At 41.4% G+C, this 19,658-nt stretch overlaps 1 protein-coding gene across 1 annotated transcript in view; it reads right to left on the minus strand.

Annotated features, from left to right (window-relative positions):
* LOC121274267 (thioredoxin reductase-like selenoprotein T) overlaps positions 1–19,209 on the minus strand; it is a 30,014-nt gene extending 10,805 nt beyond the window's left edge. The window contains exons 1-4 of the mRNA XM_041181482.1: positions 19,004–19,209; positions 5,879–5,989; positions 4,092–4,218; positions 1,266–1,353 (exon numbers count right to left, since the gene is read on the minus strand). Of these exons, the coding sequence (XP_041037416.1) occupies positions 1,266–1,353; positions 4,092–4,218; positions 5,879–5,989; positions 19,004–19,137 (460 nt within the window). The 5' untranslated portion in view covers positions 19,138–19,209. The remainder of the gene's footprint in view (positions 1–1,265; positions 1,354–4,091; positions 4,219–5,878; positions 5,990–19,003) is intronic.
* Positions 19,210–19,658: the final 449 nt, after the last annotated feature.

The raw sequence follows: 19,658 nt of genomic DNA on the forward strand, positions 1-19,658 counted from the left end.
TTTTTAAACTGTGTCCCCTGCTTCTAGCTTCCCCATGAGGGGAAACATCCTCTCAGGGTCTTATAAGTTCCAATAAGATCATCTCCTATTCTTCTAAACTCAATGAGTAAAGGCCTAACTTGCTCAACCTTTCCTCATTAGATAAACCCCTCATCCCAGGAATCAGCAGAGTGAATCTTCTCTGAACTGCTTCCAACAAGTCTGTCCCCACTTAAGGTGACCAAAACTGTACACTGCACTCCAGGTTCAGTCTCACCAATGCCCTGTATAGTTGGAGCAAGACTTGTATACTCTAACCCCCTTGCAATAAAGGCCAACACTTCCATTTGTCTTCTCAATTACCTGCCATACCTGCTAACATTGTGTGATTCGTGTACAAGGACACCCTCACATTTTCCCACATTATTTACGCCCAAATTGAGGAAAACTTTAGAATTCACAAGCTAAAATGGAGTATTTAGATTGATCAACCTGATAATTTGTTAAGGCAAGTCATGTTTGACAACTCCATAACACCTTTGATTATCAAAAAGCTATCAATCTCAGATTTAAAATTAACAATTGACTTATCAACTGCCATTTAGTGAAGAGAGTTCCAAACTTCCACCATGTATTTCCTAATTTCACTCCTGAAAGACTTTAACAGACAGAAGAAGAAAGGGTTATGGTTAATGAGAGCTGCTCAGATTGTGGACGGGTTGGAAGAGGTGCACTCCATAGGTTGCGACTACTTTTATGGACTTACGCAATATGGAGCATGAGAGTGAAATTTGCTAACACAAAGGAAGGGAGCCAGCAAGGGTGTAAAACAATTCAACAGAATATAAACAGATTAATGGGCAGAAGTTGCAAATTTAACACAGAAGTGTCAGATAATGCCTTTTTTGAAGGAAAAGCAAGGAATGGGATTAAGGAACAGGAGCATACGCTGAACAGATAGATACTGAAGGGTTAATAGTTCAAAAGCTGTGATCAAGAATTATCCTTATTCTGTTGATGTCATTGAAGGAGACAAAAGGAAACAAAGAAACATTAATACACCATCAGAACAGGATGAAATTATGATTCAAACTGCAATCACTTTTTGTTCCTTTGCATTCCTGGAATTTTTTAAAATGGCATCAAAATGATTTAACATTAACTGATGACACAAAAGATCTTGTAGCCTCTCACTGATATACAATTTAGTTCAGTTTCAGGATTTTTTTCACATTTGCTGGACTGCCATATTTAAATAGAAGCACAAATGGAGTCTTATTACTTACCATTTAATGTAATCTCAAATGCACCAGTAGACATACACTGATTTTCAATCATGTTACTAAGGAAGAACACCATCATACATGCATAGATCTAAATAAAAAATAAAATAAATACTGTCAGTTTTAATGCAATTGTTTTACTTGAAATATTTCCCAACTACATGTTTCTTCTGTCATTGTCTGAAGTCAGGTTAAAAATAGATGACAAAAAATGCACTGAAACAGAGACTCCAATACTTCTTGAGATTGTAGATTCTACACAAGGCAAATTAATGACACCAACAATAAGGAAAAGGAGGGCATGGGGAAATCCAAAACAGGCTTAACAGTAGATTACAGGTTTGAATCTAAGTTTGTGGTGTATCATCCCAGTTAGTGATGCAGCAATCGGTGTCAATATTTCAGGGCTGACAAAGAAAATCAGCCCTGGAACCAGCTAACTACACTCCAGTAACTCCTGCGAGAAAGGATTCAGTTGTCGGCACGGCATCACGCTCAGCCATGATGCCATTCCTCAATAATCAGAGCCTGCTGCCATTTGCTGTTTGGCCTCACACATAAAGGGTGGCCACTTGGGAACTAAAAGAATAATGCGTTTCTGCTGTAACTGTGTCTTACACATTAGCAAGCACCTTCAGAAATAGTGAGTGGGGTGAAGGAAAGGGTTAGAAAGAAAAATATTGGAAAGAAACTCAAAGTATACAGCGTAATATTTTGACAATGTAAATGCATTAAAGACAAATCTTGACACAGGAGCTCCCACAAACAAAACTGTCCAGCACTACAAGATTTTATATCTTACAGGAAATTTCTATTTGTTCTATCAAGAGGTGCAGACCCAAATGTCTATTTTTCCATAAAATAATATTTAGATTCTATCAAAAATACTTCTTCACATAAATAATTGCATCCAGCCTCTTCTGAAGTGGTCCATTTTGCTCAAGCATGGAAAGCAGGCACCATCTGGTGGTAGGTTACAGTAATAAACTTATAGAAACTCGAACTCAAGTTCTGTCGAAGGGTCATGAGGACTCGAAACGTCAACTCTTTTCTTCACCGCCGATGCTGCCAGACCTGCTGAGTTTTTCCAGGTAATTCTGTTTTTGTTTTTAACTTATAGAAACTGTTTAGTTCATTGTTCTGCTTCCATAAAAATAAACCAGTCTTCTCCAGTTTTTAAGGCGGAACGTCCATGCAGGTGGCGCTACCATTATCCATTAATTGTACTGCAAGTGAGTTTTTTTTTTAATTCATTCATGAGATGTGGACGTCCCTGGCTAGGGCAACATTTATTGCCCATCCCTAATTGCCCTTGAGAAGGTGGTGGTGAGCTGCCTTCTTGAACCGCTGCAGCCCATGTGCTGTAGGTACATCCACAGTGCTGTTCGGGAGAGAGTTCCAGGATTTTGACCCAGAAACAGTGAAGGAACGGCGATATATTTGCAAGTAAGGATGGCGAGTGGCTTGGAGAAGAACTTCCAGGTGGTGGTGTTCCCAACTATCTGCTGCCCTTGTCCTCCTAGATGGTAGAGTTGTGGGTTTGGAAGGTGCTGTCTGAGGAGCCTTGGTGAGTTCCTGCAGTGCATCTTGAAGATGGCACAGACTGTTGCCACTGTGCATCAGTGGTGAGTGAGTGAATGTTTGTGGATGAGGTGCCAATTAAGTGGGCTGCTTTGTCCTGGATGGTGTCAAACTTCTTGAGTGTTGTTGGAGCTGCACTCAGCCAGGCAAGTGGAGGGCATTTGATCATACTCCTGAATCATAACCTGAAAGGGTGGTCAGGGTGGAATCCCTCATCACATTTAAAAAGTACTTAAATATGCAATTCAGGTGCTGTAACCCAAGGACTATGGAACAAGAATTGGAAAGTGGGATTAGGCTGGGTAGCTCATTTTTGGCTGACACAGAGGTGGTGGGCAAAATGGCCTCCTTATGTGCTGTAAATTTTCAAAGTTTCTACCTCAATACTGCAACAGTCACTGTGTTAAAGATAATCATTTTCAGCCAACTATTTTAGGTCACTTCATGAAGTTGGTAGTCTAGTTCACTGTTTACTAATGTTCCAAGTCCTGCACCATTGCTAAACTGCCAAGTAGTTCTGTGTACAACTCCATCGTGAGCTTTTATATCTAACTGCCTGTCAAAACATCAGCAGCAAATGTGTCTAAAACAATGTTATGTGGATTTTAAACAGTAAGATAAGCACTTACATATATAAACTTGCTGTATAACACCAATTGCAACCACAGTGAAAGACACATGCTGGCAGCTTCAGTTGCATATCAATGAATCCTGATCACTTATTAGTGCCTTTGGGTAGAAATTTAACAAACTTCCAGCCAATAATTCATAGCAGGAAGTTTAACATTTTCAGAAATTTATCTTGTAAATGATTTGTTAACAGAAGAACACACATGCTGTTGTGGGGCAATTTGCAGAACTGAGCAAGAATAGCCAAAAGTTTCTTCTCCAATTCTAAAAATGACAGCAAAGTTTTGCACAATATGTATAATCCACGATCTTGTTTAGTGCTGAGTTGCCAATCTAAGGTATGCTTCTATGGACAGCTCGCATGCACCTCCAACCAACTGGCTCAAGGGGCACCTCTACCGTCAGTTTGTCCCTGGCATGACAATTCAAGGGAAAAGAATGACTTGGGAGTTTAAAAAAAACCCAAGTATTCTTAAACAATCAAGGCTAGTCATGTTGCACAAGTAGAGAACTTTACAATATAAACACAACTTACATTTGGTTGCCCGAATTGTTTTTAAACATTACTTTTGAGGAGAACTTTTCTATAGCTGTAGCAGTTTTTTCTGCTACTTTTACCTTGTTCTGCTGACTCCATTGCCAGATGCCAGGTGTTTCCATGCCCAAACTAGGAAAGGGGTCTTTACCAACTATGATTAGTCCTATTAAGACCAGCTTGAAGACTGATAGAAAGGATGCTACGTGTCTGTAAATAAGAAAATACAAAAAAGTTGAAGTTAAGTCCTTTGCTATATATTATTTATATGGTCCTGCTTTCTATGCTGTGCTCTTCCACTTCAATACTAAACCCTTTGATCAGAACAGAAAAACATACGCTACATATGACTGCTGGAATACAGTCAATGCTCCTCACCAGTCAGTTCATTGAACTACTGGATTAACAAGACAACCCAAGAAAAGCAAACAACAACAACATCATCAGTTGGGCTCATCATCCTCAAAAACCACATCATCTTGGCTCAGCGACAGTACCCTCACTTTGGAGTCGAAGTTGTGGGCTTAAGCTATTCTTTAGGGCTAGCGCATACTATCCAAGCCGAACACCATAGCTTGTACTGAATGCGCACTGGATTATCAAAGGTGCCGTCTTTTGGGCAAGAGGTGGAATAGAGATCCCATCTGCTTGTTTAGTTAGACATAGAAGATCCCATGACACTATTCAAAGAAGCAGGTGGAGTTCAGTATCTTGGCCAACATTATCCCATGGCAATAATACCAAACAAGAGATTTATTGATGATTGATTTAATTTTGCTATTTGTGGGGCCTTACTGTGTGAATTTGGGTATGATGGTTGCTTACATGATAAGAGTAACTACCCTTTCAAATAAATTGGTTATCAAATACCTTGCAACATCCCAAGGCCTCTTTTTAGCTATCATAACTTTGTCAACAGAGAATCCGGCTGTGTTTTGGACATCTCCAATGTTTCTGCTTCTACCACCCTGCAAGCTATATTTCAAGCATTTATCCATCTTTGAATAAAGATGTTCTTCATACCGATTTTAAATTTCCTCTCCGCTAATTTAAGTTTCTACGTCCCCAGGTTTTACACTCCTGGCTTACTTTAAAGTATTATTTGACATTTATCTCATTTAATATTTTTGTAAACTTCAATGAGCCATTTATTAAGATTGTAGCTTCACGCCTGGAATCTCTCTGCTTGCTTTTCCCTGCACAATTATCATGACAGTGATCATAAACGAACACATTGTTCTGGGTCTGAGCTGTGAATTGTAAAGCTGAAACATAACCTCAGGAACTTCCAGTGTTTTGACACTATATCCTATCCTTCTACTAAACAGTTTGCTTTGTAAAATAAAGTTTTCACCATATTGTTCCAAGAACTCAAAGTTTGTCATCAGTTCTATGACCCTTCCTAAAGTTCCTGTTGTCAATTTGATTCAAACCAACTCTCAAAACTTTAATTTAACAATGATCAAAGAAGTCAGGCATTTAGCAAGTGACACAGCCAGTCAAAATCCTTCTCCAAATCTGTATCCTCAGTCACCCTTGGTTTTGTTATAGAGCCCATTTTTTTTTTAAAGTATCACTAAATGGAAAAACTTATTTTCTGAGGAAATTACCTTTCATTTCTGACGGATAGTAAAATTATAAATCAAACTCTAACAGAAGTCTCTAAATTAATGTCTCAAAGACAAATGCATGTGTTCATGTCAAAAAAACACTAAATACATGTTCAGTGCTGCCAGGATATACTCAAACAACACTTGCTAATCGCCATCCAGGGAGAAGGTTGCCACAGTGGGATATTGGAGAAAGGCAAGTCACTTTTTAAAACGAAAACTTAATCCACATTTTAAAACAACTATAAAACAGAAAATACCTGTAGATAGGTTGTGGAAGGTAATTTTCTCCTTCAATACGGATGTCGGGATACCGCTGGCTAATAACCCGCGTATACTCCTCAAACACCTTCCTGTATCCTCAGGAGATACTAGTGAGAAAAGAAGAAAAATTAGTTGAAAGGACTAAATTATCTGTATCAGCAAGATGTCTTCTTCATATGCTGTTTTCTTTGGACATCAATGTAAAACTTAAGATTTTAAGCTATCAAAACAGTTTTACACCAATAGTTTTATAATTGGCAGCTCCCCTGATAGGCTTGTGGATAATGACACTGCTCATTCAATACCAGAGCAGAAGGCACCAGATTTAATCTGTCTACAGATCAGAGTGCCTGGGATTTAAAAATTAGGCAGGGTTTCCTATCCTGACAGTTATCCCATTACTGATACTGGTAAATGGACAGTGAGCCAGACAAATTCAGCTTCACTGCTTTCCACATTTGCAAATTCTACATAATCAAGAGGACTGACTACCACACCGAAGTACCAGAAAGCTGCCAGCACTCCCAGCAAGAGTCAAGCATCTGCAGTAAATGGGGAATGGGAGGAAATTATAAATAGGTCATATGCTATGATTTCTGACATAATGCAGTGCAATCTAAAGGAGGGAGCTACATATTTTACATCATGTACACCTAACATGATAAAATAGACAAAGCAGCAAGACTGAAGAGGTTTTTTGATTCCATAAATCATGTAACCACAAAAATGTTCAAATAACATAAGTTAAAAATAGATAAAATATAGTTGAAACTTATTAGCTCTGCCAGTACATTACATACGCACAACAAAGCACTTTGGTTCTGATTGCCATTGTGGCAGAAATAGCAGACAGCCATCCACATCACACATGAAAGACTAATACCCAGCATGGAAGCACAACAGATGCCGGAAGTGGAAAAAACCTAAGCTCCAAATAACTATTTAATGTGCAGAACACTGAACCTGTACCTAGTTCCTAACACTTACATTTGATCTATAGAGGAGAATGAGCAACCAAGTGATGTTTATCATTTACTGAGAAAGCCAATCACCGTGGAGCAAATATTAATTGTCCTAGACGGTTGCACAGTTGCATTACTTATCCTGAAAACAAATTTTCAAAGTGATGCCTTAGTGTTTCAGGTGATGAGCAAAGAGGACTCAAATGGAGACTGGTAGCTTCTGCTCACCATTTTCCAAATTCACAAAGTTGTCTCTGTAGGCCCTTTTTTGGTCAGGTTAAAATTTTGAGAAAGCCAGAATACAAGTTGCTAAATTTGAAATTGCTAAAACATGCTCACTGATGCTCAGTTTGAATTCTGCCACGGTCACTCAGCTTTAGACCTCATTACAGTCTTGGATCAAACATTGACAAAAGAGCTGAACTGCAGAGGTGAAGTGAGAGTGACTGTCCTTGACATCAAGGCAACATCCGAATGAGTGTGGCATCAAGGAATGCTAGCAAAACTGGAGTCAATGAAAGTCAAGAGGAAAACTCGCCGCTGGTTGGAGTCATACCAAGCGCAAAGGAAGTTGACTGTGGCTGTTGGAGGTCAATCATCTCAGTTCCAGGACATCACTGCAGGAGTTCCTCAGGGTAGTGTCCTCAGTCCAAACTTCTTCAGCTGCTTCCTCAATGACCTTCCATCATAAAGTCAGAAGTGGGGATGCTCGCTGATGATTCCACAATGTTCAGCACTATTCGTGACTCCTTAGATACTGAAGCAATCCATGTCCAAATACAGCAAGCCCTGGACAACATCCAGGCCTGGGCTGACAAGTGACAAGTAACATTCGTGCCACACAAGTGCCAGGCAGTGACCATCTCCAACAAGAGGGAAGCTAACCATCGCCCATGACATTCAATGGCATTACCATTGCTGATCGTGGGGGATTCAACATTCTGGGAGTTACCATTGACCAAAAACTGAACTGGAATAGCCATGTAACTACTGTGGCTACAAGAACAGGTCAGAGGCGAGGAATCCTGCGGCAAGTAACTCATCTCCTGACTTCCCAAAGCTTGTCCGCCATCTACAAAGCACAAGTAAGGAGTGTGATGACATATTCTCCATTGCCTGGATGAATGCAGCTCCAATAATGCTCAAGATGCTTGACACCATCCAGGACAAAACAGCCTGCTTAACTGGCGTCCCATCCACAAACATTCACTCCCTCCACCATTGATACACCTTGGCAGCAGTGTGTGCCATCTACAAGATGCACTGTTGGAACTCACCAAGCCTCCTTAGACAACATTTCAAACCCACGAGCACTGCCATCTAGAAGGGCAGTAGTTACATGGGAACACCACCACCTGGAAGTTCCCCTCCAAGCCACACACCATCCTGACTTGGAAATATATCTCCATTCCTAGTGAATTCTAGGCAGGCATGAAAACTTGTGAGCTGCTTCCATACACCATTTCACCACTTGATTAGAATGCTTGTAATCAGTCAGGAGTTTGGATCCTTCATATTAAGAGTAACAGATTTGGCAGAAGTGATATGTTAGCACACACTCAATGCAAGGGTGCCAAAAATACAAATCCGCAGTCGAGAGAGAGATCTGGTTAATAAAATATCTCTAGCAACATCTAAATGCTCTTAATCATGGAACAGATACTCTTCTGCTAAACCCCTCTACATTGCAACTTCCACCTCTGTTTTTAGAAATTCCCTTTACAACCCTTTTCTTTAACTATGCTCTTGCCCTCTCCTTCCTGGATTCTTCTGTTCCTATTAATTTTCTTTCTTCCTTGGCATCCACCTTTTCTTTCCTCTGGCCCATAAAGTGTGAAGTATTTAGACATTTACTTATGCCCACATGTCCGTCCTTGGCCTGCTGCACTGTTCCAGTGAAGCTCAACGCAAACCGGAGCAGCACCTCATCTTCCGACTAGGCACTTTACAGCCTTCTGGATTGAATATTGAGTTCAACAATTTTAGATCATGAACTCTCTCCTCCATCCCCACTCCCTTTCCGATTCCCCCCTTTTTTCCCAATAATTTATATAGATTTTTCTTTTCCCACCTATTTCCATTATTTTTAAATGTATTTCCATCCGTTGTTTTATCTCTACCTTTTAGCCTTTTTCGATTCCTCCACCCCACTCCCACCAGGGCTATCTGTATCTTGCTTGTCCTGCTTTCTACCCTTAATTAGCACATTCCTTAGATAATATCACCACTTTCAACACCTCTTTGTCCTTTTGTCTGTGACATCTTTTGGTTATCTCCACCTATCACTGGCTCTACTTGTCCCACCACCCCTTAAACCAGCTTATATTTCACCTCTCTTCTATTTTTACTTAGTTCTATGGAAGGGTCATTTGGACTTGAAACGTTAACTGTGTTCCTCTCCGCAGATGCTGCCAGACTTGAGTTTTTCCAGGTATTTTTGTTTTATAAGTGTTTCTTCCCTGACTGCCTTCAGCTGGAACACACAAATTATCTGCTTTTCAAATGGCACCAGAGAAAAAACAATCTTTCCATCACTTCTTTTGCTGAGCTTTATATTTTTTCTGCATACCTAAATGTAACCCGTGTCTTACACTGCCAGCACATTCCAGGCTGGTGGTACAGCATCAAGGATCAGCAAAGTATACTTTGAATTTGGACTGAGCACACAGCAACACAAATTATTACAGATCAACATTTTGCTGTTTTTCCCCCAGGCTTCAGCTTAAAATGAGATTTCTTTTCGATAAAGGAGCCCTGAATCTTTAACACATTACCACTTCCAATATTACAATAGTAACTACACTTTAGAGTACTTCATTGGCTGTAAAGAACAGAAGAAATAGAAATTGGCCATTCGGCTCTTCGAGCCTGCTTTGCTATGCAATACAATTATGGCTAATCATCTGCCACATCTCCGCTTTCCTGCATTATCCCCATATCCCTTAAAATCCAAAACACTTATCGGCTTCTTTCGGGAATATATTCAATAACCGCACTTCAACAGTCTTCTGGCTAAAGAATCACAAAAATTCACAAACTTTTGAGTGAAGAAATTGCTAATTTTAGTATAAAATGGCATACCCCTTTTTCGGAGACTGTGACCCCTGCTTCTAGACTCCCTGGCCAGGAGAAACATCCCTCCAGCATCTATCATATCAAGCCCCTTAAGAATTTTATGTTTCAATGAGATCATCTCTCATACTTCTATGGAATAGAGGCCTAGTCTACTCAATCTCTCTTCCAAGGACAATCCCCTCATCTCAGGGATCTTTCGAAGTCAAGCATATCCTTTTTTGGGTATGACGACAAACAGTTCACAGTACTCGTGCGGTCTCAGTAAGATCCTACACATTTGCAGAAAGACTCCTTCACTCTTATACTCCAATCCCTTTGTAATAATAACATACCACTTGTTTTTCTAATTGCTTGCTGATCCTGTACATTGTGATTCTTGTAAAAGTACACCCAGATCCCTCTGAATGCCACCATTTCCTAAACAGAATTACCTGGAAAAACTCAGCAGGTCTGGCAGCATCGGCAGAGAAGAAAAGAGTTGACGTTTCGAGTCCTCATGACCCTTCAACAGAACTAGGTGAATCCAAGGAAGGGGTGAGATATAAGCTGGTTTAAGGTGTGTGTATGTGTGTGTTGGGGGGGGAGGTTGGATGGTGGGGAGAGAAGTGGAGGGGGGTGGTGTGGTTGTAGGGACAAGCAAGCAGTGATAGAAGCAGATCATCAAAAGATGTCACAGACAAAAGAACACATAGGTGTTGAAGTTGGTGATATTATCTAAACGAATGTGCTAATTAAGAACAACACCTCATCTTCCGACTCGGCACTTTACAGCCTTCCGGACTGAATATTGAATTCAACAACTTTAGGTCTTGAACTCCCTCCTCCATCCCCACCCCCTGTTTCTTCCCCCTTCCTTTTGTTTTTTTCCAATAAATTATATAGATTTTTCTTTTCCCACCTATTTCCATTATTTTTAAATATTTTTAAATCTTTGACGCTCCCCCCACCCCCACTAGAGCTATACCTTGAGCGCCCTACCATCCATTCTTAATTAGCACATTCGTTTAGATAATATCACCAACTTCAACACCTATGTGTTCTTTTGTCTGTGACATCTTTTGATGATCTGCTTCTATCACTGCTTGCTTGTCCCTACAACCACACCATCCCCCTCCACTTCTCCCCACCCCCCCACCTTAAACCAGCTTATATTTCACCCCTTCCTTGGATTCACCTAGTTCTGTTGAAGTGTCATGAGGACTCAAAACGTCAACTCTTTTCTTCTCCGCCGATGCTGCCAGACCTGCTGAGTTTTTCCAGGTAATTCTGTTTTTGTTTTGGATTTCTAGCATCCGCAGTTTTTTGTTTTTATATTTGCCACCATTTCCTAGTCTCTCACCACTCAAAGAATGTTCTGCTTTTCCATTTTTGCTTGCAAAGTGGATAATTTCACAATATATACCATCTGCCATGTACTTGCCCATTCACATGATCTAATTACATGCCTTTGCAGCCTCAATGGGGTGAATGGCCTCCTCCTTTGTCATAATGGCTCTATGCATTCTCCTCACAGTTTATTTATGCAACTTAACTTTGTAATGTATCCAAGTTTTCTAACTATGCATTCAGTCCCCTCATCTAACTTGTAAATAGGAAAGGTTCAAGTACTGATCCTTCCAGTATACCACTTGTTGCAACATGAACAGTCGGGAAATGACCTATTTGTTCCTACAATTTTCTATCTATTACCCAATTCTAAATCCATGCTAATATATTATACTCAATTCCATGAGGCCTATTTTTGTAGTAATAATCTGTTTTGTGGCACCTTCTATAATGCTTTTTGAACATTCAAACATGCTACATCCACTGGTTCCCCCTTATCCGCCCTGCTAGTTATAACCTCAAAAAACTAATTAAACACATTTGGGATGTTCAAGGTTGTAACAGGCACTATATAAATGCAAGTTCTTTAAAGTCTTTCTTGGCCTTTTTTAATGTTTAAAAACACCACCTTGCATGGTACAAACATATAAAAAGGATGGGTAATATAAACCTGGCCCCATCACATATGGTGCAACAACCCAATGTACCATTTTTCCACTCCTTAACCCATCAAATCCCTTGGGAGAGGCTAAAAAGCAAAACACTCCTAGAAAAACAACACTCCTCAGTCCAAGCTGAAGCAGAATCAACCTGACACATGATGCAACAAAATCTACATCATACACATTGATCAAGAGGTCGACACAACCAAATTGGTCAGATCCAACTGCTGAACAATTCAGATGTCTTCAAAATTATTTTTTTTTTTAAAACTTTCTGGAAAAATAGCTGTGCAGCAAATGGACCTAAATCAGCCATCTTATTGGAAAAGTAGTGCGATGCATTGTGCCAAATTGACTCTGCTTGAGAAACTGTTGAAAGTTAATCAGAAATAACAAGATTAAAGCTCAGAAATGTTGCAAGATTAATAAAAGGCCAATTCAGGTGATATGCCAAGTACAGACAAAATGACAAACAACAAGCTGCCATTTCAATAAGCAAAACTATTACTGGTCCTGAATTTACAACTACAAGTTTTACCATATTTAATAGGTTGAAATGTTGAGGCTCCTGTTCAGAGATTGCAGTGCAACTGCAAAGGGACCGTTTACTGTTCTGTAGCGCACAGAGGGAAGTGTGTTACCAGAGTCTAACCATTCAGCACATTTTGCTCTGCTTATACAAAGGACGGAAAGAATTTGTAAATATCCTGCATGATGGCGGCACCTCATGGGCTGATCAAAGTAGACCTGACATCAAATATAATTGGAACAATCTGGTTACTGAGCAGCATGGAAGGCCAGAGTTTTGGCTGTTATTTGAACTTCATTCCACATCATTGGTCATGTTTTGCTATCAGCATTTTTTTTTGCCAGGTGGAGGGTGGGGAGAGAAACCTTTTGTAAAAGCCTCTTGAAATGAGTAACGATGGCAAGAAAGAGATTAAAACTTTCTGGTAGCACATTATATTTATTTTAGTTTGCAAACTCCAGTGCACATTTAAGAAAATAAAAAATCTCAGAATATTTACAGGGCTGGAAGCAAGGTTTATTTCATAAACCTATAGAATGATTAATCAGTTCAGTTAACCTCTGGACAATCCTTCTGCTCCCTCATCTTACTGAGAGAGATAAATGCAGTGAACAAATAAGCAAGCAATGGCACAATACTGCTGCATCATACCTGACCAAAACATATCAAGGCCTACAAAAGCACCTGCAACTGAAAACCTCAAAGCAGCTACTTATTCATTGATAATTGTACCCGGTGGAATTAAACTCCATCCGTGTTATCATGAAAGACAGCAATATGTTCTAGCCACAATGCCTATATTGTTAACCAAAAACCATAATATAACTTGGCATTATATAATTTGCTGTGTTGTATAATTTGGTAGGCTGTTTTTTTTTTAAAAGAAAAATGGTGGAAAAAACAGGAATTGCTAGCCAACATTATAAATATTTCCTTCTTCGCAGGTACTCTCTCATTCTCTTTTAAATCTGTCATCATTTGCAAACTACCACACCATTTGTAACCTCTCTTTCCACGTCAAAGTCCTTCAACGCGTTTGTAGGTCTCAAATCCATGCCCATCTGTCATGCAACCGCATGTTTCAAACTCATGAATCAGCTTTGATTTGGGACATTGAAATGACTCTAATCAAAGTTCACTGTGAATGTAACTGAGATACATTCATCCTTCGACATAATCAAGCACACCCCATCCTCCTCCAATGCTTATCGTCCATTGTCCAGCTGAGTTTCCCCCCAGTCCCAAGTTTATCCAGCTAGTTGTAGCCACAGAATCTCCTGCAATGACTTCTTTTCCAGACCCCATGCCATTATTTCTGGAGTCTTCCAAGGATCTCTTTGGTTGCCTCATTTCTTATCTACTGTCCCCCACACAACTTCGGCAACAAATGTTGGCCGTAACAGCAATGATCACAATCAATTAAAAATTAAAATTAAAAATAATTGTCCAAAGTCATAACATCAGGTTCCATATGTATGCCGACGACACCCAGCTCTAACTCTCAATTTCTTTGGATTCTTCCACTGGCTGTGTTGTCAGCCTGACTGTCTATCTTAAGAAGCCTCAATTTCCTTCAAGTGGCAAAATAAAGTCACAGTCCTTGACTCCCATCATAAATTCTGATTCCTTGCTACCAATGTTATTCCTTTTCCTGGACATTGTCTTGGGCTAATACTGTTTTCAACCTCAACATCCTAACTGACCCACCCCACATACTCTGCATCACAAAGACCTCCATTTTCATCTCTACCCCTACCTCAGCACGCAACTCTGCTGCCCATATCTTAACCTGCTTACCCATCACTGTTCACTGACCTATAAAAGCTCCAAAGCCAATACCTCAAATTTAAAACAAAAACAGAATTACCTGGAAAAACTCAGCAGGTCTGGCAGCATCGGCGGAGAAGAAAAGAGTTGACGTTTCGAGTCCTCATGACCCTTCAACAGAACTAGGTGAATCCAAGGAGAGGGGTGAAATATAAGCTGGTTTAAGGTGGTGGCAGTGCGGGGGGGGGGGGGGGGGGTGTTTTATGGACAAGCAAGCAGTGATAGGAGCAGATAATCAAAAGATGTCACAGACAAAAGAACACAGAGGTGTTGAAGTTGGTGATATTATCTAAACGAATGTGCTAATTAAGAATGGATGGTAGGGCACTCAAGGTATAGCTCTAGTGGGGGTGGGGGGGGCATAAAAGATTTAAAAATAATGGAAATAGGTGGGAAAAGAAAAACCTTAAATTTAAACTTGTTTTCATCACAATCAGATTCCTCCATAGCCTCACCCCTCCCTATTTCTAGCCTCTGAGCTCAGCAACCCTTCAAGAACTCCTCATTCCTCCAACTCTAATCTCTTGTTCATTCTTCATCCTCTCACCTACACCCATGCCTTCATCTCTCTAGCTGCCCAAGCTCTGGAATTCCCTTTCTCTCTCCTCCTCTTTAATACTTACCTCTTCACTCACCACAGCCATTGTACCTTGGGCTCAGTAGCAATTTATGTAACTCCCATTAAGCACCTTAGGATGTTTTTCTATGTTAAAGACACTACATAAGTGCAAGCTGTTGTCATATAACAAATCCAATCTCAGTAAGCTTGTGTGAATTCTAGATATTTTAAAAATTCAGAAGTACATCCATCACTAAGCTTAAAACTACTGGTGACAATGTTACTGATACCATTGTATTTCAACAATTGAATCTCAGGGCTCAAACAAACTGTTCAAGCTCCATCCAGACTATAAACATCCCTTTATTCACTACATAACATAGTACTCTGAAGTGTGTTTCACGTACCACCAAGTGATTAGTGAACCTTCATCCCTTCACAGCTAACTCATACCACCAAACAGATTCCACAGGCCCCAGAACACCTGGATGAGTGTAGCTCCGACACCATCCAGGACAGAGCAGCCCACTTGATAGGCTCCCCATCAGAAACCCCAACAACCGCTGTGGTAACATGGTTGCAGTGTGCACAACCTACATGATGTACTGCAGCAACTTATCAAGGCTTTTGAAACAGCACTTCCCAAACTCATGATGTCCACCACCTAGAAGAAAAAAAGGTAGAAAGTGCATGGGAACACGACTCCTCTAAGACCCTCCAAATCACACAACATCCTGACTTGGAAATATAATGCTTTTCCTTCATTGGCATTGGGTCAAAATACTGGAATACTCTACCTAACAGCACTTCGGGAGCACTTTCACCACAGACTGCAGTGGTTCAAAAAAAGCATATCACCACCTTTTCAAGGGCAATTAAAGCTAACCATGCCAGTGACACCCAGATGCTGTGAATTTATTAATAAAGAAGCCATCAGTACCACACCTAGCATGCCATTCTTCACTAGGCTGCACACAAAATCAACAGCCTACTAAAAATGTACAGCATCAAAACAGAGCCCAACTCTACTCACACCCAAAGTATGCAAAGCAATAGCGTCCAACAGAGTTCACTGAGCATTAGGAACAGAAACCCTGGATGAACTTTCCACACACTATCCAAGGAATTCCCTGGCCATTTTTGGGCATAACTGGGATCAACTAATTAAGCGCAAATTAGGGACTGAATCGGGGTAATTTACCACACTGTGTGCCAATGTTATGAATGTGCTATCTTGGTTGCTTCTCTTGCTACTGCTTGAAAATATTATGGATTTGAGCCCATACCTAGGCTGACATTCCAGTTCAATATGGCAGTGTGGTTGCAACGTTGAAGGTACAACAATGAAGACAAAATATTCAACCAAGACCATGCAAGATCTGATGAATGTTAATGGTCACAATGCATTATTCAAAAAGGAGTCAAAGCCTCCTCCAGTACCCTGACCAATGTTCCTCACTCTACCAATATAACCTTAAAAAAAAGTATTAAACTGGTCATCTCTGATGAAGGATGTTTGCTGCATTTGCCCAAGTAACATCATCACACCTTGGTTTGTGAGCTGCAAACTTTTATCAACCCAATAAAGGCTGGGCAAATTTGCAGATGATAATCAATTAGCAACACAATTCAGTAAATACAAAATGTGTGAATTAGTAGAACAGGTGACACGTAACATATAAAGTGCTGCACACAAATGCTGCATTAAAATGGTGTCAAAAAAGCAAAAGATCAAGTTAAGAGATTTTGGGTTTTAACAGATACAGCTAGGCACTGTGCAGCATAGAAACGAGACTACTCAACTCTATGAAGTACAATCACAGGAAATCACAGACAAACCATGTATGGTTTTGGTCAGACCACACCTTCCATACTGAGGACTTGTCTGGGCACTTAGCACAAAAGTGATATTCAAGATACGATAGCAGACTACAGAAGATCCATAAGGCTGATAGCTAGCATAATTAATGCGAGGAAAGTCTAGGGGAAGGTACTTGAAAGGAACTGACGAAGAACTAACCATATGACCATAAGACATAGGAGCAGAAACTAGGCCATTCAGCTCATTGAGTCTGCTCCGCCATTCAATCATGGCTCATAAGTTTCTCAACCCCATTCTCCCGCCTTCTCCCCGTAACCTTTGATCCCCTTACCAATCAAGAACCTATCTATCTCGGTCTTCAATACACTCAATGACCTGGCCTCCACAGCCTTCTGTGGCAATGAATTCCATAGATTCACCACTCTGGCTAAAGAAGTTTCTCCTCATCTCTGTTCTAAAAGGTCTTCCCTTTATTCTGAGGCTGTGCCCTCGGGTCCTAGTCTCTCCTACTAATGGAAACATCTTCCCCACATCCACTCTATATCTGAAAGAGGCACATAAAAGTTGGTAAAATGGTATAGAAACCATTTCAAACTAGATTTCAAGAAAAGAACAGGGCACAGTCTTCAATCCAATAAAAAGCACGTTTAGATCTGTTGCCAGGAAGTAACTCTTTGTACCAAAAAAACCCAAATGGAATAGACTTACACAGAAATTGCTGGACAAATAATGACCAATGGTCCACCTTCTACCATTCTGGTAACTGTATTACAACAACTCTATTATTGCTGTTGTCAAGTAGTGGAGGTGAAAACCCTGGAATTATTTAAAAGCAACTAGATACTGCAATGGAGGGGCGGGTGGGGAAGCAAGTATAGGCCTTCCTGAGTAGATGAAGTAAGAGGAAACTCAATTCATTTTTAACTTAAGATATGATTAGAGGCCATATAAACAGAAGTAGTACTGACACCGAACAGAAGTTGAAAGAGGAAAATATCTTCTGTTTTTGGTCCCCATTTATTTGGTGCTTGCTGACAGCAGATTTCTACAATAAAAGACCTGTGTACAGCATTCAACCCTGTCTGCTCCATTATGCATATATACACACCAAATATGTATACAGATACACCATTTTGCCAACTTTTATATGCCTTTTTCAGCTTAGTGCTTAGTCACTTTCAAAGTTTCTCCAGCCTTTCCACATAGCTCTCAAAATCAGCCTCACAGATCACTCCTGGTGTTTGCCACCATAAGTGCTCACATGTATAACATAAGACAGACAGAAAAATCAAAACTTACTAGATAAAAACTTAAAACATTCTGAAGAGGCTTGACAGGTTAGGTGCTAAGAGGCTGTTTCCCGAGCGGGGAAATCAAGAAGCGGAGGCACAGTTTAAAATTTAAGGAAGAGATGAGGAGAAATTTCTTCTCTCAGAGAGTCATTAGTCTTTGGAATTCTATCCTCCAGTGAGCAATGGAGACTGGGTCATTGAACATATTCAAGGCCAAGTTAGACAGATTTTTGATCAACAAGGGAGCTAAGGGTAATTCGGGGGAGGGGGGTGGCTCCAGGAAAATGGCGTTAAGGCCACAAATCAGATCAGCCATGATCTTATTGAATGGCAGAGCAGGGTTGACGAGCCAAATGACCGATGGGTATCCTACTCCTATTTATCTTCTTATTTCTAAGCCTGCAAATGTTATAAAACACTTGAGTATGATAGTGTATTACGTATCGGACATTTCCAAACGATTAAGTTTCTCCCCCCCCCCCTCCCCTCCCCACCGCTCTCCAGTGAAGAATCAGCCTCGTCAAGATCTTCCCACCGTGCCATAAATGTTCACGTGGACGACAATTTGATTGAAAAATCAAAAACTTACTGCACAAATAACTAATCTTAGCCTGAAAACGTTTTAACTTTGTGTTTTTTTTTTACACTAGGTGTGTCCTATCAGGCTTCTCCAAAACACAAATCGGTGAAGAAAATAGAAGTCAACAGGTCAAAATCTAAAAAAAAAAATTATAGTAAAAATATAAATTAAAATTATAGTCAACGGGTCAAAATAGAGAATTTCCATACGCAATTCCTAGAGTTTAATTTTTTTTTTGCAAACCCCCCCCCCCCCCAAAAAAAAATAAATATGCTGTTAGCATCTTATGCAACCTCCTCCGCCCTCCCCAAGATTTCAGTGTCATGTGGACGACATGCAGAGCCACTTCCTACTGGGACTCGGGCCTAGCGCCTCTCGAAGCTGAGCCCTCGCCTCTGGGTGGGTGAGTGAGTGAGTGAGTGAGTGAGTGCCGGGCTAAAGACACCCTCCCGCGGGCTCCAAGCCCCCGCCCTCACCCCGGACTCACCAGATCTGGAAGCGCAGCACCGGCCCGGTAACATACTGCATCTTCAGCCGCTTGTCGGCCAGCCCTTGGCCCAGGTTGCCGAGGCAGGTGAAGGCGACCAGCAGGAAAGAGAGCGCGACAGAACCGAACGCCATTCTCGCTGCGGATCCAATGCCGTCACCGCGGAGACCGAGCCGGCTGGGGGAGGGAGGAGTAGCAGGAGGAGGAGGAGGGAGGGTGTGGGAGGGGAGAGGGGGCGGGGCGGGCGAGAGGGGGCGGGAAAGGGCGGGGCGGGCGAGAGGGGGAGGGAGGGAGGGGGCGGGGCCGACGAGGGGGTGGGAGGGAGGGGGCGGGGCCGACGAGGGAGAGGGAGGGAAGGGGCAGGGCGGGCGAGACGGGGAGGGAGGGGGCGAGGCGGGCGTGAGGGGGAGGGGGCGGGGCGGGCGAGAGGGCTAGGGGAGGGAGGGGGCGGGCGAGAGGGGTAGGGGAGGGAGGGGGCGGGGCGGGCGGGCGAGAGGGGGAGGGCCCACTGCTGCCTGGCTGAGCGACACGTGACCGTCCTAGCACGTGGCCCAATCTAGACGCGGCAACTTACTTTGAACTGGCCTCCCTCAAGTCTCTGTTCAACAACATTTCTCTGGGTGTGTTTTGTATGGGAATAGGATAAATACTTGGA

This window comes from Carcharodon carcharias, chromosome 2, assembly GCF_017639515.1.
Source record: "Carcharodon carcharias isolate sCarCar2 chromosome 2, sCarCar2.pri, whole genome shotgun sequence".
Taxonomy (NCBI): Eukaryota; Metazoa; Chordata; class Chondrichthyes; order Lamniformes; family Lamnidae; genus Carcharodon; species Carcharodon carcharias.